The sequence below is a fragment of the Lagopus leucura genome, unplaced genomic scaffold, assembly GCF_019238085.1.
Source record: "Lagopus leucura isolate 7727_CA_CO unplaced genomic scaffold, USGS_WTPT01 Super-Scaffold_100014, whole genome shotgun sequence".
Classification (NCBI taxonomy): Eukaryota; Metazoa; Chordata; class Aves; order Galliformes; family Phasianidae; genus Lagopus; species Lagopus leucura.
The window spans coordinates 4,262,468-4,288,249 of NW_024962268.1; the positions used below are offsets into that span (position 1 = coordinate 4,262,468).

Below are 25,782 nucleotides of genomic sequence, written 5' to 3' on the forward strand. Positions count from 1 at the left end.
CTTATATTACATATCCTACTGGATTTTTTATTTTTTTATTTTTTAATATATGATAATTTCTAAATGGTTTCAGGAAAGAACATAACGAGCTGGCTGAGAATCAGATCTCTAAGCAATTGCTACACTCAAGTGCACTTGTATATGAAAGCGGTGAAAAGGCCATAAATTATTTTCCTGGCAGATCAGGAATGAGGAAGTTGAAAGATTTATCTTGGAAATAACACTGAATACACAAAATGTAGTTGCAGACAAGTAAATAAAAGCAGCCTTTTTTTTTTTTTTTTTTTTTTTTTGGTTAACAAATTCCGTCTGCAGTCACAGTGATCGCTCATAACCTGTAACTTCAAAGGCCATGGAAACTTTTCTTCCTGCTGAACAATCTCTCTTATCTTGGAATGAAATAAGGGTTCACAACTGAAACAGGGATTTTAATAGTTGCCATGGATGTTGCTGATGCCAATAGTTTTCATTAGTCAAAAACAACAAGACAAATTCAAAGAAGAAAAGGTTATTACATGTAAAGATAACATCTCTGGCTCAGTAATTTCCTGAGCCAAAGGTTTATTACAGATAAACATCATATAATCTCCTTGTTCTGCATCTCCTCCACAAGATTCTGGCACTAGACAAATTTAAATTTAAGTATTTTGTACTAGATTGGAGATTTGCAGGTGCAACTGTTCTTATGAGATACTTTTCAACTCACTATTACTATTGCAGCTATGTAACTGTGTGGATATCTTGCTGACTTATAATACATTTCAGCAGCTGAAAAGTGAAGAGCCAACTTTGTAGAAACTGCACAAAAGTACTTTGTGGAGCACCAACAGTCCACATTCTGTAACTAGGATTTTCAGCACAAGTAATGAAAAGATTTAGCATATACGAAGATTGCTCCAAAATTAATGCCTATTTTACAATGTTGGTGCTATGGCAGTAGAAGTTGAACCTTCCCACCAGTATCCCATTACATTTTGTTGCCATGTGACAGATGGCAGCAGAGGGGCATTCTGACAAAATGGCATCTGACGTAAAGGGATGAAGCAAACTTGCATTGAAAGAGTGTTCTGTAGTTGAGAACTGATTCTACCAAACAGTGTTACTGTGCTCTTTGTAACAGTGTATTGTGCTCTCTTGTAGTTTCCATGGAAATAGATAGGAGACATTACATGCAGAGCAACCTACATGTATCATCTAATAGTATGATCCACATTTCACCAAAGACTTGAAGTCCAGTAGAACAGAAATTAAACTCATACTACATTTCTTCTTCTCAGTTTCTTCTTTTAAGAAACAGAAACATACCATTCTACCATATCTGTAGTTGAAGAATGCCACATATAGGGCAAATTAGGCTACACATCACATGCTCTTAAAATCTGAAACATGAGAGCAGCTTCTTGTTTTATTTCATAGAAAAACAGAAACATCCTTTGTTTTCAGTTCTACATATTCCTCTTAGTTCTCATTTGCCACACTGCCTTTGAAGGGAAAGAAAGTGTCTATTCACTCCTAACGGACCACCATGATAAGTCTTAAAAAATGGTAAATGTTTATAGCTCTGCTATCTTCAAAATGTGCTGGAGATGTCATAGCAAGGACAATCTATCTGTTCTGCTCTCAGGAATACCAGCTCACATCTTGCTGGTTATACAGTTCTTCAATTGAAACACTTCAGTGATGCATAGTTATGAAGTACAGTACTCCACAGAATTCAGTCTTTCAGTAGAATCAAAACAGCCAATATGATTTAATAGAAAGTCTTCAGATGAAACTAGAAGATGATTGTGTTGAAGAGAAAAATCCTATTTCACCTTTTATATATCTTTGTTCCACAACTGAACTCAAAAGAAAAAAAACTGGCTTTAATTACAAAACTTAACTGGAAATTAGTTACTATATGTGGAGATAAGACTGTTACTCAAAAGAATATCAGCCAAGCAGCTAGCAGCTATCAGAGGTCCTAAATACATTTCCTTTCAAAACAAAATAAAGTGTGTAAAGATTTGACAGTATGTCATGTAAACCTTCTGACACCATTCTCATCAGAAAATTTTACTTCTGTGTCCTTTGATGTCTGCATTGCTTCCTTATTTTTATCATTAGTGACTGGTTCATGAAACGCTAGTGAAGGAAGACACTGGATTTTTACTTCCTCCTTTAATGGGTCTTCATCAGGGAAAAACAGCTGTTTGTTACTGGTTTGAGTTGTGACCCAATAGTCAAGGCATTTTATGCATATTTTTATAAGAAGAAAATGATGAGATAATGAAAGTCAAATTAATGGCCAGTGTTGAACAAAAGGAGCAGCATAAAAGGAGTGTTATCTACCCTGAAAAATTTAGAACTGAACATGCGACGAAGATGAACCTGGCACAACAGTCCGGACACTGGGTGGATGGGAGTGGGAAGAAGAATGCAGCTGGGATAACAGGGAATACTACACCTACACAATGGCCAGGGTGGTCTACATCTGCTTCTCGTCAGCAAAGCTTTGAGCACTGGGCTTTGCAGAAGATAATATAGAACACTGGACGGCACTATTCCACACATGCACATGTTCACCTACATGTGTGGGTGGGGAAGCAGGAAGATGAAAGCACCAAAGGCTTCAGCTGTGAAACCAAATAGCATTCTTTCTGCCCTGAAAAAATATTTGTGTTGTAGTTTTGAACACTGTCCTATTCCTTGAAAACAGAGACAAGGATCACATAGCAATTTCCTCCAGCACCATTCACAAGCCCCAAGTCTGGGGCCCTTTGAGGTGGCTTTCAGTAGTCATACATCCTCAGACACCTATTCACCCTTTCTTCTTGTTATGGCTAGTGGCTTTCTTCCTCATACCTGCATTTTACCAGTCTAGTTCCCTAAGAGGTTGTTTTTCATACAAGATCTACTTACATTTTTTTCAGCAGAAAAGAATTTAAGCAGAATTAGTACCTCTAGAATCTAGAATCAGGCTATTTCCATCTAAGAACTTGCTAATGAATTAAAGTGTCTAAATTCAGGCATGCTCATTTTAAAGGATAAGCAATTGTAAACACTAGAACAGAGTACACCAGCAAGACACTTTTAAATGGAGGAGAATTTTCAGGCTTCCTGAAACAACAAGTTTGAACTGTAAGGTACCTAGGAACTTAATAGTTCAGTTGCCAGCCAGAAGACAACACTTCTTCATTTCTTCTCTGATGCTTTAAGCATTCATAATTATGGTTCTTAATTTCTCCATACACTTTTACTCAACTTCTATCACAGAGATGAAAAAAAAATCATGCTAAACATTAAGGAGGTCTAAGGGAATTCTCAAATGAATCTGTATTATTGTCTTCTACTGCTTTCCATTGGAGTCTGGGGACCAGGAGATAACCTTTAATTCTGACCCACTATAGTTTTGCTTTTGAGACAGTAACACAGAAGTAAAATACTAGAATCTCTAGAGCAATACAAGGAGAAGTAGTGTAAAATTTGCATGAAACAGGAAATGGGAAGACAAAAGGGAAATTACCTAGAAAATGTGGCTTTAGAAAAAGAGTTGAAAGAACACATAACAGAAAAAAAATAAATTATCTGCGGAATACATAGGTGAAAAACATCAAATCTGTTCTCTAAAGGATTTGATATTGTTTGTTCTATTCTACCTACATGAAGTAAATTCAAAGTCTCCAGACCACAAGTAAAACTTTATACTTATCAGATCCTTATTTTTTTTTCACTTAAAATTCCTTTCAGATTAATGAATTAAACTTAGTTTCAAAATTGACTTAACATAGCTGCATTATATAGAAGTGTAAACAGACTTGTGTCCTGGCCTCGTCTTGCCTGCAGCCCCACGGAGGTGTGCAATACCGGGGCTGGGACTGCCCAACGCTCCCGGCTGCTGCGACAGTGGGAGGGCCCTAGCTGATCCCCAGGAGACCGGACCTTTCCGTCACTTGCTCTATGCTGGTGTTTATAAATCTGTAGGTGGAAAAGGACGATTCACAGATAAGTATTTGCTTTGTGGTATAAAGAAAAATATTATTAGCATTTGCTGGTGTTGAAATAACACACACACACACACACACACACACATACACATATTTATATAGTTTATTCTAGAACAGTAAATGAAAATTAGCCTTTTCAGTGGTAGTTCCAGCTATGGGCACAAGAGGTAGTTGTTTTCACAGGAAACTTTCTGCAGGTACTAAATATTATTTAACTTGCTTTTACGTTCAAGGTAAGCAATAATGACCAGTTACTTCTTTCTTTTTCTGTGTTATATTTAGAAATATATTTACAAAAAGTTGTAGTAACTGTAAAGATGTAACGTGGAGAAAGGAGACAGCCATGAGTTAATTTACAATGGACTACAGTGAATAACTTGCCCAGGGGATGAAGAGTTGTGAGAATATTGTGCTCTAGACAAAAAGATAGATCTTTGTATGCACTTATGAGGCCAGACTACAAACAGCATCGTTAATTTTGTTGATACGCACCAATGACATTTATTCAGCCTACGCTGAATCTAGTAATTCTCTGTATGAGTTTTGTTAGTTACTTCTCGCACTCTGCAAGTTAAACCGTTAGTGATCAACAGTACAGAAGGTGGTCTGTCATGCCCTCAGATCTTGTTAAGTTCTACTTAGTATATTGTTTACGTGTTCAGCTTTTTTCTTTGTTTTCCATTGAGAAATGAGAAGTCACAGGGAAGAAGTACATAAATCTACTACAGTGTTTGGATTTTTAACTTCTTAGGAGTTTTTCCATTTGTACACATAATGGAGAAAATGCGAGACATTACCAATAGCCATTTTTCATAGGAGTCCTGGGGTCCCCCCTAACATTCACTGATAAACAGCTACACAACAGAAGAATTATCAATTGAACACTTTCAAAGGAGAATATGAATGATATTTTTATTAATGCAAATGTGAGGATTATTTTACATACAAACCTAAGTCACATTATTATGTTCTGTATCAATTCAAATATTATCTGTAATTTTTCCAAGAGTTACATGAGTTTTTTCAAAGGGCAGTAATAAACATACATATACTGCTTCATAGATGTTATATAGACAATGTAAAAAAACCAATTTTTTTTTATTTCTACAGTCTAAGGAGCATCTGGCAAGGAATTTGAGGTGATAAATACTGAGACCTGGCTTTGCATATAGTTCATTAGTTCATCCATTAACTTTAATATAGCTACTTACATGAGGATTTCTTGCACAAATAGGAATTTTCATGGAAGAAATTATTTTGCCACATGCTGTGGCCCAGAAAGCTTTTGGAGGAACTGCAGTCAGTGACAGGCGTCACATTTTTTCATATCTCCAGGTCAGTTAGAAAGTCATTTTGTGGAGACAGTCTTTACTTCAAAGGAGTCTGAAATTTTAAGTAGTTACTTGCCATTAATTTTCTAAAATGCTATGAAAAAATTCCTTTATTCTGTTTCACTTATGTGATGAACCTAAATTTCCTGTGACAGAGCCTTCCAGTATTCACAGCATCAGCATATACAGCTATTCTGTGATCATCAGTCACTTGAAAACTGGCAGATTACTGTATCCAGTGAACTAATTTTCTACAGAAGTCTTGGTTCTGATTCGTATCCATTCTATTTTGCTTTTAAGTTTGATGCTCTAAGTACATAATCCCTGCCACAGATAATTTTTAATTGTAGGCTCAGACATGTGAAATACCAAATAAAACAAAACCAAAACTACGTGTTGCTATTTCTCCTGTCATTCATTGGCTTCTCAGCCACCCACTGTGTCTCAACAGGTGCTCAGGATGCTGCAGTTGAAAGTGAAGAAGCACTGAGACAGTGTACTTGAAAATAATGTCAGAAATCCTTGATTCTATCCTACCATTTCACACCACTGAGGGCATAAAGACAGCACATCAAAGAAGTGCAAATCCTGCACAAGGAAGATTGTACTGGCTCATTATTTAATCTACATTTCCCTACAGACTCAACCAAGAGCATGTACTTCGCAAAACCAGGGCAGCCAGCAGGAGCTGAGCATGACTAAAAATGAGCTGCCTCTCTCACCAGCCAGAAATTGATGTATTTCAAGCAGAGGCCGCAGTCATCCCTCATCCTGCCCATAAGAACCAGTGGGACTGCAAGCACTACGCAATACAAATTCCTAGTTACAAATTCTGTGAGCACAGATCGGTTACTCCAGAAGAGAATTGGCTCTGGTCTCCTTTCTTGGCTCCTCAACCTGATGGACCCAGCTGCCATGGTTCAGCAAGGTTCAGAGCTCAGCTGGCATCCTTGTTGCTGGGTGGTAAGACATTGTGTAGTGTATCACTTGTTTTGTCTATTCCTTTTGTTTTGTTTTGTTTTTGTTAGCTCTAATTCCAACCCATTTTCTATTGAGCTGTCTTTATCTCCACTCATGAGTTCTACTTTTGTTTTTGCCTAATTCTCTCCCTTTCCCCTGCTTTGCTGCATGGCACTGAGCTGCCTGCCAGATTAAACCATAGCAGAAATGTACCAGACAGAAAGGTAAACAAAGCTTGCAGAATCAGTGGAAAATAATAAGAATATGAATTGTGATAACTATTTTAAATTCAACACCTCCTAATGTAGAATAAGGCATACGATATTTAATGCTATACACTTCCCAGTTTTTAATATTTTAGAACAGCAACAGGAAAAAAAAGCTAAACGCAGGAGAACATCTTTGAGGCACTGGTTATCAATATACTGCAGAGCAGAGCTAAGTTTGAAAAATAAAACCAACGTTTAATAAAACAGGGATGTTTTCCAAACTTTCTTTTAAGCTATATTCTTTGTATTTTTTTTCTGAAATTTAAACCTAAGTGGTCGTTTAAAATTGGACACTTGCAGTGAAAATATAACCTAATAGTGAAGTACCAGTAACAGCAGTTCTCCAGTGACTATGAAGACAGCTGTGAAAACTTAATAAAACTGTAATTCCTCATATATATTGCTATTTTAGCACCATGTGGACCCAAATGTTTAATTAAAGTAATCGCTTGTATTGTTCTTGATCATCTTTTTATTATGAAATGGAGACTTAATATGGCCTTTTACCTACTTCTTACCTCAATTAAGCTGAGCTGTAATTTTTTTTTTTTTTTTCCTTATTGTTAGTTCAATTTAAGTTCTTTTCTTTCCTCTTCTCCAGAGTAATTATCTCCAGTCAGGGCATCCATTGTTCAACAATCCAGTCCTAACTATGCAGAAAGAGCACCATATATACAATTTAGATTGTTGTACAAGCTAAATCCTGAAAAAAGGTATGTTTTCCAATCTAGTCCTCCCCACAGACCACACAGAATATGTATAGAATATTCCTATTTCAAATGAAAACTGTTCTGCACGGTGACGACCTTTTACAACATCACATCTTCAAGATATAATGACAAACAACCCCTTGCGTTGACACTTACTTTATTACTGCTATTAAAATTCAGTGTATTTGAATCTGAAGTCATGTCAATTCTACTCACGTCTTGCCCAAGGAGGCTGTGGATGCCCCATCCCTGGAGGCATTCAAGGCCAGGCTGGATGTGACTGGTGCAGCCTGGTCTGGTGGTTGGCAACACGGCATATAGCAGGGGGTTGAAACTAGATGATCATTGTGGTCCTTTTCAATCCAGAATTATTATTCTATGATTCTATGATTGTCTCCTACTTTATGCTAGATTTAGCAATTGTGTATTCCCTGTGCATGTATATCTAAGGATTGGTGTACGATTGCTGATTGTTACAGTTTTTCCAATGTTTTTGAAGAAGTCTGTGTCAACAGCATGCAATAAATTACATAATCCCTCAAAAATGGATTGGACTTGTAAATCTTTATTTGAATTGTGTATTTTTCTCTGAGATGTTCACAAGTATTGTTATAATGGGATGGCCTACTCCATTAGATGCAGAACTGGAAAAATCCTTCATTTTGTTTTATCACATCCAAGTGGGAAGCGCCAAATGCTTTCTCTATTGAACCAGTGAGGTTTAATTGCACTGCAGCTTTCACATGAAGAAAGATTATTTTTATGAGGATGTTATTACAAGTGAAAAGTACCCACAGAGGCTTGTGAAGATTTCAGGACAACAGCCCCAGATGCTAGTGGCATTGACAGTTCTGTGTACTGCTAAGTTTCCAGTAACTTCTTCTAAATTACTGAATATGTCGTTTGGATATCGGTAGCTAGATGGATTTTAAGACGAAGAATCTGAAGTGAAAAGAAACTTCTTCTAATAGCATGAATTTAAAATATCACAAAAAAAGGACTATGAGAGTGTGGAATAAGCTAGCAGAACTACTTTAGCAGCTTTAGCTGGGAGATTAAAACTCATTCAGAAGTTTTGCCTACAAATTTTAATATCCAGACTCCATACATGCTACTCAAACATCTGTTCTCTTCACTGTCACAAAGTGTAAAAATCAAAGAAATGGTTGTATTTTTCAAGAACTTACATGTCCCAAGCACCACAAAGTTAAATTCGTTTGTCTCCTGCATGCTACCATGTGACTTGCAAACACTGCACTTTCTCAGGTGTGTCGCTTTGAGAGCAAAGTTTAATGTTGCCCTTTTGCAATTCACTATGGCCAAATTATTTATGCTTGAGCAAAATTTTGTTGCACTTTAAAAATGCAAGTTTAATCCTACTGTCTGAGCTTTCACAACTAATTTGGCAGAATCCCACATAGGCTGCTGTCTAAAAGGAGCAGTAGAGAAAATTTTTCCCCTTGAAAAATTATGTATTTCCATTTTACAGATTCCATGGCAAATTCTTTTTTTTAATTTGTGTTTTAATTTAAATTAAAATTACCACAGATACTGTAGAAATTTGCTTTTGTAAATGCATGTAATGACAATGCCTAATTTTTCAGTGAGCAAATAGTAGCTTTGAAAAAATACACTTTTCTATGTGTGTTGAAAATCCTGCAAAACAAAAAGTACTGTATAATTTAGAAATTAAAATCCATGAGTGCCTTTACTGATAAGAATATATTAAAATAATTTTCATACGTTATTTGAATAGCAAGGAACCAAATGAAAGATAGACTTCAATCAACCTGGCTAAGGTTTTGGAAATATGTTATTTAATTTGTTAATTACCTCCAGAAAGATAATCAGTGCACTGAAGTGTGTGCCAAATGATGGCACTTCTAAGAAAACATTTTCATTAGTTTTGCAGCAAATCAGAGAGACGCAAAGTAACAAAACATTAAAAAGAAAAGCCATTTCTGAGACAGTAGTAATTCTTGTTTTAGTGGTTATGAAATAAATGTTAGCACTAGTACAAACTGCATAAAAATCGAAGAGATGGGTCATTCTTAAAATTAAAGCAGATTTCCAGATTTCCACTGCTACCACAGATTTCTAGGCTGTTTGACAAAAAGTCTAGCAATCATCATCTATGATTTCTTGTTTGGAAAAACAGCAGAGAAAGCAACAGAATCTATGCACACTAAAATGGAATAAATATGCAAAGAATGAGATTTATTACTGTAGACCAAAGAGTTTCATTCTAAAGTAGCTGCTTGCTCAGATATATCATGTCCTAGATCTTGCTATTTACTATAAACCATTCTTAGATGAATAGCTTAAATTGGCAGGATACATTACAGATTTAGTCAAATTAATCCCATCCAAAAAGAAATGTAAAGTTGGACAAAGTTTTAGAGCTGTAAGGCAAATTTCTCCTCATATCTACTCAACCATCTGTCTGAAGGCCTGCCAGAATATGCAAGTCGTTGTAGACTTCATGAATCATAAAAACAAGGGAAGATAAGTAAATTTGTTGGAAAGCATTCTAGTCCCATGACCAAGTGTTGTGATTTAACCTGTCAGGCAGCTCAGTACCACGCAGCTGTTCACTCACTCCCCAACATTCAGATGTGGGAGAGAGAATTGGGAAAACTCATGAGTTGAGATGAAGACAGCTTAATAGAGCAGAAAAGGAAGGGAAACAATTAATAACAATGACATCAATAATAATGATAATAACAACAGTTGTACATATATATATATATATAAAACAAGTGATGTACAGTGCAATTGCTCTGATTTTGCCACTGATGATCAGCCACTCACCAAGCAGCAGCTGCCTTCACCTCAGCCAGGCCCTCCAGTTTTATCATTCCACATCACACTGAATGTATGAAATATCCCTGAGTACAGTTATAACCATCCCCTCCCTTTTCACCAACACTATCAGCTGCTGTGTGTAATGGATTTATCCCTGGTCCTAGAAAGGAGTCACTGAATAGTTTGCCTGAGTAATTAATATGGGTGACTAATATGTAATAATGAAGATAGCAAAAAAACAATTTAGTAAGCTGAGCAATGTGATGGACTATTACTTAATTGCCCAAGAAAAAGTTAATTCACTACTGAAGTGTCATTATTTAAATAATGCTTACCTGTTCACCAGTCATCTACTTAAAGCTAAATCTGTAAGCCTGTAAGACATCTCCATCTTAAACAGACAGACAAGTCAAAATGAGTGATGAGATATTCAGTTTAGTAATTTTCAATTTAGCCACTTACCAGAGTTACTACTGGGTGCAGCATCTTTCATTGCTTCACTTATAATTTCATATTTGGAGCCATCTGATTTGTATTTTTATTGTTCTGTTTTAAACACGTAAGTTATATAAAGGAATATCAATATTTCTTTTCCTTTAAACAGCTACTTAGCTGGAGAAGTTATATCAAAACAAGATGAAATGAAGCAACAAACGTTAGAATTTTATTTAAACTAGAACAACCTTTACTGCTGGATGAATATGGGTACGTGGACCTGACCTTTAAATCTTCAGTCTGGCATCTTTGCAACTGCAAACCTCTCAAATACAGTAAAAGTGTTGTCTGAAAGGTAGGAATTTGAAATAGATATTAGAAACATTCGTTGCTATTATTGAAATCTCATGGTTTTCAAGGCAAGCTTTTTTTTCTAGATCAGAGAGAAGAGCTAGATATTAATAACAGACTGCTGCAATATTGCTTTTGATTATTAAGAATGTATCAGAGCAATCTCTAATCCATGCAAAGCCCTAAAACCACTAAAGAACCTTAGGAGAAAGACAGTTGTACTAGTGCAGTCTTCAGATTTTTTCTTGTCTTATTTTTGTAAGGATAATACTGTTATTTTTTTGAATAATACTGATATTCTTTGTCCAGATTCTTCTTCGTTTAGAGCAAGTGCAATGGGATTTTTTTATTATTATTTCAATACATAATAAAATTGTATATAGATTTTATTCTTGGAATTTAATTCAAGTTAGACAATTGTTCTTCCATAATCACAGAATGGCCTGAGCTGAAAAGGACCATAATGATCATCTAGTTTCAACCCCTCTGCTATGTGCAAGGTAAATATAAAGCGTTAATTTGCTTTGTTTCTTTGGTTCTCAAGTTACACTGATGGCATTGTAACTTGAGCTGTATACAGTGTGAACAGTCACTGATGTTTAAACAAGTAGCTATCACTTTTGTTTGTATTCAACATTTTCCTTTAATATTAAATTTTGTGAAATAGTTTTAGATGAAGGTTCATGCATAACATTACGTTGCTTAATGTATTTATCCTCTTAAAATATTAGCTCTTCTGGTAATACTATCTTTCAGTTGTATTCAGTAATACTTAGAACATAATGACTACTGATATGGCACGTTTCCTCACTTAATTGCTTTAGATTTAGCATTGAAAAAAAAATGTTTACCATAAAATTCAGATAAAGAATGTATAATGTCTATATACTCATAGGTCACTTCATTGTTTTACATTACATTTCAGTGTACTTTGTTGCCTACTCTGCCTTTCTTAACCACAGAAAAAATATCTGCGTTAGAGTTTCCCCTTTTCTACCAAACAGGTAAAAGTTCAGACTAAAGGCTTGACTTGTTATGCATTTATATAAGCACTCTTTCATTATTTCAGTAGTTCTGTCTTGGTGCAGCTCTCATGCAAAGGATGTGTCAGTTAACCATGCAGAGAGTCCTTCAACTTTAATCACTTATGTTGGATTATTTTCATTTTCACTTTTCTGGTATCTCTTTATTTTTATTTTGACTACTTTATGGGAACTGTTGAATCACAGCTTGAACCTCTGATTGACCACCAGGGGCAAGGACTGAGTCAGCCACAGGAGCCCAGGTGAATGCTTGAGCAGGGGTTCAACCAGGTGACCTCATTTCACACCAACATGTAATAGCATACTAATGTGGTTACAATTCTTAAAAATACCTCGTACGCCCTGAAAAACTAAAACTTTACACACAGCAGTAAATGACTAGAAAACACGCATCTTTTATACGAGGCAAAGTACAGGACTATGTGAAAAGAACCTTGAAGTAGCTATTTTTATCTCTTTATTTACTATTTTCAGGCAAGGGTTTAGTCTAAAACCTTAGAAGAGAAATTTTGATGTCATCTGCCCAACATTTTAGTGAAACTGTTAAGATACTAATAGGTGACGTTCAGAGTAGTTATAAATTTATATTAATGGAAATACACTGTACAGAATCACAGAGTCGCAGGGTTTGGAAGACACCTCTGGTGATCGCCTATTCCAACCCCTCTGCTAAAGAAGGTTCCCTACAGTAGGGTGCATAGAAAAACATCCAGGCGGGTTTTGAGTATCTGCAGAGGAGACTCCGCAGTCTCTCTGGGCAGCCTATTCCAGTGCTCTGTCACCCTCAAAGTGAAGAAGTTTTCTCTCGTGTTCATAGGGAACTTTCTGGGTTCCAGTTTGTGCCCATCACCCTTTATCTCACCTTTCAGTGCAAAGTCTTTACAGAGGAATTAAAATAGTTTAATAGAGTTTGTCAAACATATTTCTGCAGAGACAGCAGGCCTGAAAAGCACCTAGCTCAAAGGCTGGAAATGTCCGTTTAGGTATGAATAAAGGAGGGAGTACAAACAATTTGATTACAAGAAAGAAACAGAAAAATCTCATAATTAAAAGCCATCAATCTGTTGGCTATATCTTTAGGTACTGCCTTTTAATACAGGTAAAAGTAAATTAGTAAACATGCTCACTCCAGTCTCAAAACAAAAAGAAGCTTACTGAGCTTCTTCCATCAAGCAGACATAGCTTTGACATAGCAATCAGATGAATACTTCTTAGCTACAACAACCTGTAAGCCTTTTTATTTATGGAACACTTTTTAAGGAAAAATGTCATCAAAAAATTTCCACTCAGATTTTAAAAAAGATTATAACTGCAGAAGAAAAGGAAAATTGCTTTAGAAACAAAAGAAAGCCTGCTCAAAAACGAACTTTAAATAATGACTTCTTCAGTCACTCAGACAAGAAACGATGATATTATATAGGAAAAAAAAACTATGGACAAGTTCTTCTCATACTTACCACTCATTCTAATTATAAAGCCATAAGGGGAGTTGATTGGTGAGAGAAGCTGAGGAATTTACATGCTTGAAGCAGAAAAGAAGAGTTGATTAAATGCTTATGACTTTATGTTTTTCATACAACATACATAGTAAAGTTGGAAATCATTACAGGAACTAAAGTTGGCTTTTTTGTTTGTTTTTTTGTTCCTTTTTTTTTTTTTTTTTTTTTCCAGAATTGAGGGTAAAAACTACTTTACTATAAACCACAGATAATTGTAGCTGGAAACAGTAAAAAATGATAAATAATTGCTAAAACATGTAGGTAATAAAATTAGTTGTTTTACATAAAATAAAATATGGAATGTCAATTAATTACTATTGATGGAAATGGGGGTATATTATTATCATTGAAACAGCCTGAAAATTTCCAGGCCTGTAAGGGTATAGTTGGGCTTCTGTATCTCTATTAACCCAAAAAAGAATGCTGAAGAAACCTTTAAAAATAACTAAAAATTTCCTAAATGTGAAATTGTCAACTCAGTGCAAAGTGGAACAGCTGAAACAATCCTGTAGCAGGCCAAATCAGGGCAGTGCTGTCACATAATTCCTAGAGGAAACACTTGTTCAGAATAAGAAGAGAACTCACTGACCTAGATCCTGCAGTGTTACCGAGCACCAAACCTTTATTCTAAAAATCCTGATCATTATGAAACAATCTCCAGAATGTAAAAGCATGAAGGGCAGTATGTGGCTCTTTGGGTGCCAGGTAATTTGCTTCTATACATTTTGTGTGTGTATATATATATATATATGAAAAATATAAATATGTATGTATATATATATGTGCATGCATATGTGTATACTGTATTTGAATATATAGAAAACAAGGGAGGGGAGGGAGATGATTTCACATTAGAATTGGGGAAAAAAAAATTGCTTAAGCCTTGACAGTAGTGTAAGGATTCGTTTAAGGCATACAACCCTAGATAATGTATTTATAATAGATTCATTTAAACTATTCACTCTACAAATGGTTAGAAGTCCTTGATAATAAAGCACTCAGAAAGCAAGCTAGTAAAACTACTTTACAAAATTTCACATGGAAAGCTGAAACTTGCAGGACCAATGGAGATTGTTTTGTATTGTATCACCTCAAGGCTATGGTTTTAAAAATTCCAAGTCAACAAATTGTGAGCTGTATATGTGATTCAACAGGAAAAGCTTAGACTGAGATCTGCTAATGCAAATTAACCACATAACGCAGGTGCTATCTGTTTCATAAAACATTTTAATCTTTATGTGATAGTGCTGTTTTCCCAGCTATCAAAGAGGAATATAAAATTACACAGGCCTCATTTCACATGTCACAAAGAGAGGAGGAGGATTCAAAAACTGATGTACACACAAATTTTGCAACATCATTCTGTGAAGATATGAGTGAGGAAAAACAATCATGGGAATGGATGAGATAGGAAATGACATGGGGGATGGTGAAAGCCTTGCTGAGGGTGGACAAGAAAAGGGGCTAGTCTGACTGTCTTGCTAACATACTAGCTGCATTTTAGCTTATGTTTCATTGCAAACACTGGGCATATCCACTGACCAATCTTATCTTTTGTATGGAACATCTAGGTGAAAATGCATCCCTTTTTAAATATTTCTCAGATTGCTACTCAGTGGATGGAGTACTTATATCAAGTTCCACTTTTCACCTGAATGTAATGCAGGTTTGTTTTGCTGATTCCCTTCTCTTAGTGTTTCTACAGTGCTCCAAAAGACACCCTTTCACAAAAACAGGAATAATATTGTTACTTGCTAAGCATTTTTGAAATGTTAAGTACATCTCAGAGAAGTGAACATAATGCTAAACAGACAGAACTCAACTTCTTTAATGTGTTGCTACAAATATTGCAAGTTTAAGAAGAAATATTTTACAGTGTAATCATACTTTTCAATTAAAATCTGTGTTCTTGACCCAAAATTTTTCTTTTTGTGTTCTGCATCATGTCTGGGTTCCATATGATTCAGGTTTTCACTGAACGTTCTTCTAATTCATGAGTATGAAAAAGTAAGGAAATTTCAGTGCTAGTAATAGTGTCTATCAGAAACTAGAATCTCCCTGGAGCCCAACAACACACTCACCTCACATTTCTGAAAAGTTAAAAACAGCAGAAATGCACACTCTCTGAATGCTAGGCTAGCTATATTTGGAAAACAGAAAAGTGATAAATATGGAACCCTTCAATTACCATTTTCACAAAGCCACATCTTATAGCTGATCTAGACATTACAGTGCCACTATCAAATGTTTAAACATCCTGTGGAATGGCACATTTATTTGGTGTAATGGAAGAGTATTTGTATAGGAATGGACCTGCACACCCACTGATGATGGTGAGAAACTTACTTATTTGCTTTGCTAATTATTTCTGTGGAGAGAACTAGAAGAAAGAGGAGAATCACATACTCACTGAATAAAAGTGCTGAAGACAAATTTCTAAAGATATGTAGTACTTCGCACATTGAAATAGCTATTTGGACAAAAATGGAAGTACATCTCAATTCCCAAAATAAACCATCACAGAACTACTCCATGTGTGAAACTGCTTATGAACAAGATATTCTTTATTGTAAAGTACACCAGGGCCATCTTCCTCATCACTGGGAAAGGCTATTACTTCCGTGAACTCATGTTTATGTAAGGAGTCTCATTTACACTATCAAATTAATGTTCAACATGCCACTATACTTCTTCCTCAGAGTTGATGTGCCAGGAATTCAGCACTTGCCTGCTTTTTTTTTTTTTTTTTTTTTTTTTTTTTTTTAAGAATATTTCCTCACAGACATTTGACAAGCCCCAAATGAGTTTTCTGCTTACATATTTAGGTCTTAATTTCATATTTTTTTTTCCCCAACAGCAGTTTCTGGCTAATGGCTATCAGATCTCTTCTATTTTACAGTGAAAATAAGAAAAAAAACAGGGTCTTTAGAGAAGAATCAAACAAACAGAACAAAACAGAAGGACATTCTTATCTAACTTTGCAACTTTATTCAAGGCTGCCTTTATATCTAGGGCAAAAACAGTTATGTTTTTTTAAATGAGGGACTTGGGCATGTGACCATAACAAGTGATCTCTTATCTATGATTTCAAGATTTCTTTGCATATGATAATATATTTACTTTTAATTTGACACTGGGAAATACAAATATTACAAAATACAAGACTTTTGTCTTTAAGCCATGTCACAGGGTTATCCTCTGCACGCCAGGTCCTCCGGGGATGCCGCCCCTCCCATCCCATCAGGATACTCAAAGCAATAAAAGGCAGTCAATGGAACCAGAACTCATTAACTCCCACCGGTCCACAGGACGTTCTGATGTGGAATACTGACAACAACAACAACAACAACAAAAAATCACAAAGCCACAACAAGCCATTAACACTTACACATGTATAAATATAGATACAGACAGGTAATCCTACCACAATACTCACTGCGTTCACTCATGCTGCCCTAGGAATTTTACCATTTTCGGAAATACTGGGATGACAAGGTTATGTTTTAACCTCTCAGTATTATAACATCTAAAGCAGGCTTTTATAAAAACTGATGTATTTCATTAGCAAGTGTTATGATTTCTTTGTTAACTATACTACCAACTGAAAACAAAGAGATGCTCCTAAAAAATTAACTTTTCAGCCAATAATGCGATTTTATATCCCTTTCATTAAATGCTTCAGACACAGAAAGTTTTTAAAAGACATAGATTTTTTGTATGTTCACAGCATGGCTTTGGTTTTTCGTTGATTCATCTAAATTTAGGTAACTGTTTGCATTATAAAGGTTATAATTATAGCATTTTTCCTATACAACAGAACAAGGTCACAATGAAGTGACAGATCTGGTTGCCCTGTTGTATTTCCTCCTGGCAGCTAGAAGCAGTGCTGCTCTTTTTTTTTCTGAAAATGAGCCTCTCAAAACTGGAAACTTCTAAAGCTCTTTTCTGTATCAGTGCCTTCTGCTTGCTCTTTCCCATTCTCCTTCCTGCATACCTTTCTGTTTCAATGCACAACTAATAAGCAAAAGATTTTTTAAAAGCCAACTCTTAAAATGATGTGTTTTTGTAAATCCTGAATCCTACATGCTACACTAAGAAAACATACTCTTTAGTCTGAAAAGGAGAGAACAACTCCGTATTGTATGTGCTGTCAAGGAAAAACTAGCATTTAATTTTTTATTGTTGTATTAGGTTTATAAAAGGAGGGTTGATGGATTTCTGAAAGTTGTTGTTATTATGGATTATTTTTAAAAGCATTGCTATGTAAAAGAGTATATACCTATCTACATGCCTACGACATGATAAAGATAAGGCTACAGTTCCTTTTTTTCATTATTGCTCTAGATAAATTCTCAGACATTAACTTCAATGTGAACCTGAAAACCATTATAAAAAGATATCTGGTCATCTGACTTACAGTTTGCTGTCATCTCTGCTTTGAACTTTCTAAAAATCATTCATTTTTCTTCTGTACACACAAATCTGACATCAACCCAGAAGAATTACGCTTACCTAAATTAAACCAAAATCTTTCCTATTTTCTTTCAGTGCTATGTCTTTGTTATTTAATGTTTACATCATACAGATTTAAATCCTTCTGTCAGTCTCACTTCACGTGTGCTACAGCAGTCTTCAGAGCACCTCTACCACAACATATCTCCCAGTAGCACAGTAATCTGCAAGGTTACTGTCACCATTTTATCCTGGATTTTATCTTGGAATTCTGTTTTTTTGCACACCTAAAACTCAGCTTCAGACTGCAGGAGACTGCCGTAAATTTTCCTCATTGTCTAAATTTGTGGTGCCATGTTTGCATTTATGTCACATTACCCTGGAGTATGGCTTGCATCAGTTCAGGCACAAGGGCACTTTTCCAACTACACTGCTCACTTATCAAGAGCCAACCGTAGAGGTTGTTGGATGGCAAGAAGTTGCATGTGCAGCAGTTCACTACTCAATATCACTTCCTGACAGGGCTGCGTATGGATTGGTTTCTGTAGAAGAGCTTATCTTGTGCTTATGCTATCAAACTTTTCCTATGCTGCCAGCCAGAAACAGGTGCCCTTAAAGCACTGCTCCACTGCCAGGACAAGATTCAGTACTGCAAAAGCAATACCTCATTTTTGCTTCAGCCTGAGTGGTCACGGCAGCAAGAGACGCATGGATACTTGCCTGATGACAGCTATATACATCCTGATGCAGCTGCATTGAGATTCTCTATGCCAGAAATAAGCTTTCTTCTTCACTGATGGTCACATACAGTGAGATGGAATGTCAGCAGGCTAAACTCCCAAGCCTATTCACAACATACACGTAGTTTTGAGCTTTGTGTGAAAATTTGCAGTTACTTGCACCTGCACATAAGGAGAGTCAAACTGAGGAATGCCCTGCATGGTATTTTTATGCAAATCTCCATATATTTGTTGCTCTTCAAAGCTGCATATAGTTGAACTGAAACCAAAACTTATCATTCCCCACATCTCTTTTTTTCCCCTATTTCTTGCTAAATAGAATTTTTGACATTTGAGGACATTTGAGTTTTGAATTACTCACTCCTTGACAATGTATACAGATCACTTTCTAGGTTGTTTTCCAAATCCCAGAACCGCAATTCAATTGCTTTCTAATTGCAGTGTAATTGCTTAATAATTGCAACTTAATAATTGCTCAATGAAGAAAACACAAGGAGTGATTAGAAAGAAATAGAAAACATAATTAAAACTCAGGCAACTATTTATATTCAACAATTTATGTACATTTTTAAATTAGAAGGGATGAGAAACATGCTGAAAAGCTATTAGCATTAATTATTTGTCTGGAAGAGGTCATAGCACAAGTCCTGCTGCTATTTAGACAATGTCCTCTGAAATCTACTGGTTTAACTCCTAATGAGAACAGTCTTACCCTGGGGAAGCGTAAACAGTGGGCTGCAGTAGACAGCCACCAGTAGTATCATACAGCAGAGGGTAACACAGCAGCAGTAAGACGCAGGTGAGGCTTAGGTCTGCTCCACTGCTGATCCAGCTCTGCTCTCACCTGCCTTGGCTTTCTTACTCCTCACGCACTGGTGCCGGTACACAAGAGTGCAGCACAGACTGCCAGCAACACTTGGCTTCACTCCACAGCTGCCTAGAGCACTACCAGACAGCATGCGTTTGATTTGCCATATCTTCACTCATGTATCACTCATGACTGTAGTTTACTATTCATTGCTCCCACACTCTGGCTCCTAGTTTTTCAGCCATCCTCTTAAAGGCACCGTTTGCTCCAGTGTGTGTCTTCAGCAATGGGCGCCATAGCTCTTCACATCACTATTGAATTGCTCTTACTTTACCCTCTGCTAGAGAGATAAGCATATTTTTCCAGAAGGAGTAACCCTGCTTCCATGATACACCCTGCTGTCTTGGCCAGTGCTAGTGACTGCTGCACTCTGCAAGCATGCTCATGGCATACAGTCACCCCAGGGCCCACACTCACGTCTTCCATGTTGCCTGTGGAAAGCAGGCACAGAGGTTCCATCTGGGAACCTCACATATACTTTGTGCTGGGGATAGTCGTGCTCTGCTTGCAAATTCCTAAAACACAGGCATGGAAGAAGTAAGGGCTCTGCTCCTTGGATGAGGATCAGCAATTTGCTCCATGGGAAAAGAAAATAGGAAAAATTGTTTGCTGGTGACAACAAGCCTTTGTACAGTTCCCAAACAGACACAGATGAATTGGACTATGGGGAACAGGAAGAACAGCACAGACTGATGGCTCCACTGGGGACATGTTTCACACACACGTTGAAGAACATGACATTGAGCAGTGTCGTTCCAGATCAGCAGGAAGGATTCACTGAATAAGCCAAGAATGACCCAATCTTGTTATTTTACAGCATGCCTTTGATGCACCCAGACAAAAGTAAAATCAGCCCCTCTAAGTAACTATTCTTCAGACTATTTTTTTCTTTTAAGTGAAGAAAGCTGTTTTTGGGGAATACTGCAGCTCATGACCTTCAACTGTTATTCTGAAGTACTCGTGTGTCATACTTCTCTTTTCTCTTTCTGAAATTAAAATCCTTTCAACATTCTGTAAGAAAATCACTGTGCTGTACAATGTAGAAAAAGTGAAGCTTGTGCATCTGTATGGGAACTGCTGAGTCACAGCCTAAACCTCTGATTGATCACCTGAGGCAAGCAATGATTCAGCCACAGGAGCACAGGTGAAGGCAATTCATCTGTGCTGCCGGAATGGGTGGAGCCAGGCTTCACCTCTCCTAGACCTATTTAAGAGCTGGCTACCAGTGGGGAAGGATCTCTTCTGGAGATTGCCTCTTCTGGTGTTTTGTGGTGAGCCCAGCATAAGGGTAAGCCTTCCATTTATTCTCTCTTGTTATCATAGTCCACTTTGCCTAACTCTTGTTTATTTTGTGCTTGTAACATCTTGATATCCATTGATTATACAGCATCCCAGCAATTTTAAATTCTTTCAAGAGCTGTTAGCAAGTAACTCTCTAGTTGAAGTTTTACCTAACAAACTCGGTGTCTTCTGCCAAAACTTCCAGCAAGAAGTTAAAAGTGGGATCTGCGTATGTTCTAATCTCAAGCTGTACCTTGCAGTGAGGCTGCCATGGAGTCCTCTTGCTTGTTTCTATATGAGTTCCTAGCAGTTGATCTTCCACGCCAGTCATTTTGCCTACACTCCACATAAGAACCTCCACAGAGTGCTTGTGTGGTGTGATAACATTCCTTATCCCTGCTTTTTTTCTAACAATTAAGCTTGCCTATGGTGCTGTACGAACTTTGCTATTCTATGAAGAGAAACATTCCTCTTCAGAGTGGTTATTGAGGCATACTTGTTACAGTTTGGCTTTACATTTCCAAGATCCATCCTCTGTAAACATGTGATCTACTTCATCTGGAGAGAGAGATATATAATGACAGATCACTTGATTACCTATTCAGCATGCAGGCATCACAGACTGCAAAAAAACAATTGAAAACAAATCTGACCTCAGCATTTTTCCTCACCATCTGAGGTTGACATACAGTGAATCCCACACAAGCGCTAGAAAATTGAGAAAACGAAGAGCTGAAGGAATACTCTCAGGTCAGATCTTTACCAAAATGTCTTAAACATGGGTATACAAGTACAATATTCACATAAACAGTTCAAGTTTATTGCTTGGTGAAGTCTGGACTACTTTTTTTTTCTGAGAAAAAAAGCCAAATCAGAACATAATTCTGTTCGCTAAAAGGAAATCATGTTAGAGTTACTGAAAACTACTGAATGAAACCAATTGCATGAGATTGGGGAATTTTTAAGACAAGAGATATTTTTAATCAGAACCATCCATTCCCTACTTTACTTATTTTTTAATGAATTTACATATGTGTAATCAATGAATATACAGATTTTATAAGTAAGAAATATGCAAGAAAGTTAAGCTAAGCAAGTTATCATGGTAAAGAAGAATGGATGGAAAGAAGAATGGATAGAAAGCTCACACTTGTCCTGGACTCACTGAGAAGACTCCAAGAGGAGCAATTTCCAAAAGAGATCCTTCCCCAGTAGTAGTCAGCTCTTAAATGAGGTCTAGGAGAGGTGGAGCCAGGCTTCACCCCTTCCAATAGTGCAGGAGAACTGTCTTCACCTGTGCTCCCAGGGCTGACTCACTGCTTGTCTCAGGTGGTCAATCAGAGGTTCAGGCTGTGATTCAGCATTTTCCATACAACAGATCAGTACATTCAAAATCAGACTAATGCATCCACGAATTATACACGTATCAGAATTAAAAAATGTTTATTGCAAGTAATTCTTACCTAAAACACACACTCTCACAAATTCTATGCTTGGAAAACAAGACGTAAAGTGATCTTGCGGAACAGGGACATCCTTGGCTAATCATGTATGTTTTCTAATTCAATAAGTCCTTCGGAAGACAAAGAAAATAATTGAGAAAATCTATTACATAACCCTCTGCATAATATGATAACCATTTATATTGCCCATGTTGTGTATGTGGAGTATTAACTAAGTCATTAGTTGGAAGCAGATATTCATTCACATTTTCTATTAGCTAGCAGTTAGTCAGTATCTTCCAGTCAACACTTCAAGCAGCAAGCAATGATGCGCTATCAAAGTTCTATCATTTGACAGATCAGAATAATTAATATCCTTTCAAAAAATATCTTAACACAGCTTCATTACTGCCTTGAAAGCCAGATGAAATGACAGATTATTCCCCCTTAAATGTGCACAAATTATTATTAGAGAAACATTGCTATGTCCATAATTTGAGGCATCAGTATCCATATCAGAAAAGATGCTCTTTTCAGAAAAACATTCACCGATTCATGCAAATAACAAACAATGCATTCATACACATTCAGATGAAAAAAGAACAAATACACTGTTTTCAGTGCATGAAGTTTTTGAATAATCAGCATGTATCATTGAGCTATGATATATTGAGCTGTGGGACAATATTGGAAAACAACATGATTTAGTTTGCTGTCACAGTAAGTGAGCTATATGGATGACTGTGACTAATACTGTAGTGCAATTTTGTTCACTGTACAACAGCTGCCTTTGTGTTTTTTGAAGCATGAACTATTTTACACTTCATAGCAATAAAAAAGTTGAAAGTGCTTTATTCCTCAGAAGCTATGCTTTCATGATTTGTGCCATTTGCATATCATCATATATCTGACAGTCCTTCACAAATAATTGAGAAACTTCTGCATAAATTACAGGAAGCCTTGTGGTAATTATTGCTTTCTTTACCGATGCATGCAAAGTCAATCCTCCTGTACGCACAGGACTTTTCTTGACTTGCTGATGAACAACACCATTGCGGTGAATGCCATTTCAGGATGGGAGTAACAACAAAAGTAGAACCACTAAAATATGTAAGTCCATCTAAAAACAATGCCTCCTGTTGATTTACAGGGGAAATACAACAGATACAAAGAGCACAACAGCACTATGTGAGAGAGCACATTCTCAGCTAGAAAACTTTCTTTTTCAACACAGTCACGACCATCAGGAATGTGTTTTTGCCGGCGATGAACAAGAGCCTGTGTGCTGTGCTGGCAGAAATCTGCAGCAGCAAAGGTGACCTGCTGTCAATACCACCACCGCTGAGACACACCAACCACTGCTTCAATGCACTCATATTCACAGTTTTGTCTCTGTAAACGTTTAGCAAATGTTGATGAATGTCAGTGGGTGCCATGTTTTCCTCACAGAAGAATTCAGTGACATACCTTTGTTTCATACGCACTTCTGTGTCAGTTGCCATTCTGTCAGAGTGCCCCTCTGCTGCATCTGTCACACGGCAACAACACAGAGTGGGATGCTGGTGGGAAAGTTCAGCCTCTACTGCAGTCGCACCATGTGTGCCTCTGATGTTGTGGCCCTGCCCTTGTATGAACATGTATAAGGATCGTGTTCAGCGGGCATGACGGTGGTGGTTGGACTATCTGATCTTAGTGTCTTCCCCAACCTTTATGACTCTGTGACTCTATGTGTTAATGTTCTGAGTCAGCCTTCAACAAACCCGAAATAACAATACCCAAAGTTTGCCTGTGGTTGTTATATGGAGAAAAAAATAACAATTAACACTGAGAAAGCCAATTTTACTCTGCAACAGCTCCTTTCAGACAGACTTCAGGCCTCAGATTCAACCCTCTCTTTTTGCATTTTAACGAAAACTTAAATAATTTCTTTAGAAAGCATAGAGAAAAAATCAGGATTTGTGCCGGTGGACACATTAGAAGAGCTTCTCGGGGGTGCCTCGGCCGGCCTCCAACCTCCCCCGCGCCGCGCATGGGCTCTCCCAGCCGCACTACCTCCCCGCCGCTCCGGGCCGGCCGCTGCCCCTGCTAACAGCGCCGTCCCGCCCGGCGACGCCATTTCCGGGGCGGCCATTTTGGGAGGCCGGCGCTCGGCGGCTGGTAGGTGCGGAGGGGGCGGGCTCGGGCCACAGCAGCAGCTGGTGTCAGGGCGGGGGGCATCTCGCGAGCCGGCGAGTGTGGGGCGCCGCAGGGCGGGAGCCGCTGCTACCACCGCCGCCACCCGGAGATCGCAGCCCCCGCCATGTCGGACTTCGACAGCAACCCCTTCGCCGACCCGGACCTCAACAACCCCTTCAAGGTGAGGCAGGCAGGCAGGCAGGCGGGCGGGCGGGGAGGGCGGTGTGCTCGGGGCATCCCGCTGCAGGAACCGGCCCCGGAGGCTTCTGCTGGCTCGAGTCGCTTTCGTGGGGCTGGCTGGGCGGCTCGGGGTGTTGTCAGGGAAAGCAGCCGTTCTGGAAGCGCTGGGAACGGGCGTAGCGCTCTCAGGAGTTCAGGTTTCTGTATTTCGTCGTCCATACTGCAGCTGGAATAATAGGAATTGTTTTTTCCAGTTCTCACCTCCCTCGTAATTTTGTTTTTCACGTAATGTCTGCAGATGTGTGTGTGCGTGTGATACTCTACAGTATTTTTCTTTCTGATCGGCTGACCCACATAATGCCGTGGATTTATCTCGTTTTCCCTCATCGGGCTTACCTGCTTTGCTGCATTTTTTTGAAGCGCGCAGGGTGCTGAGGGAGAGGCTGGGTTCTGCCCTGCTTTCTAAAATGCTGTGTTACAATGTGTGCTGAGCTCGGTTCTTGCTCTCCTGACCTGGCACGCTGCTGGGAATTGTTTCTTTACCCTCTGTTCTGTCCGCTGTGCTCAGGGTGAGCTGACCTCTCCAATGCTTTCCCACCTCATCAGCTCTTTATTGTTTGAGTCTGGTTGGTCTGATTTTTTTATTTTTATTTTTTTTCTTTTTCCAGCTGCTTAAAAAATCTCACCAAACTTCTTCTGTGCCTCATTTTTATCTCATGGGCACTTTATAATACACAGTACTGCATGTCAGTGTGACATGGCTGAAATAATTAAGCCTTTTAGAAGCTGATCTGTCACACTACAACTGTACTCCTGCACAAGGAGTTGCTGAAAGCATAGATTTTTGTCTGGTTCATTCATTGGAGTCTGTCAGTTTAGTTTTTATTCTCATAAGATTTAGTATATTTTGTTATTTGGGCTCACCACTATGTTTTTACTTCGCTTTGTGCACCATGCAGGGATGTTTCTAGGGGAACAGAACTCCAGGCACATGGGTTGCTGCCAGCAGTAGTTTGGACTGGCACCAATGGCTATGAGCTCTGTTCTTTACTTCCTGGCACCAGGAGACAAAAAGGTGTCATTGTTCTAGAACATGTCTTCAGCAACAAAAGTAGCTGATTCTTTTCCTGTGCAAAAGCAATATATAGCAAATTTATTGCGTATGGATACCCAAAGCAGAAACAGCTTCCTTTGCATCATTTACTGGCCCTGTGACTTCATAGAATCACAGAAAGGTTTGGGTTTGAAGGCACCT

At 37.8% G+C, this 25,782-nt stretch overlaps 1 protein-coding gene across 1 annotated transcript in view; it reads left to right on the forward strand.

The window, feature by feature from the left end:
* Positions 1-24,389: 24,389 nt before the first annotated feature.
* The window catches only part of SCAMP1 (secretory carrier membrane protein 1), a 41,413-nt gene continuing 40,020 nt past the window's right edge, over positions 24,390-25,782 (forward strand). Inside the window, exon 1 of the mRNA XM_042875197.1 lies at positions 24,390-24,528. Coding sequence (XP_042731131.1) covers positions 24,472-24,528 — 57 coding nt within the window. The 5' untranslated portion in view covers positions 24,390-24,471. The remainder of the gene's footprint in view (positions 24,529-25,782) is intronic.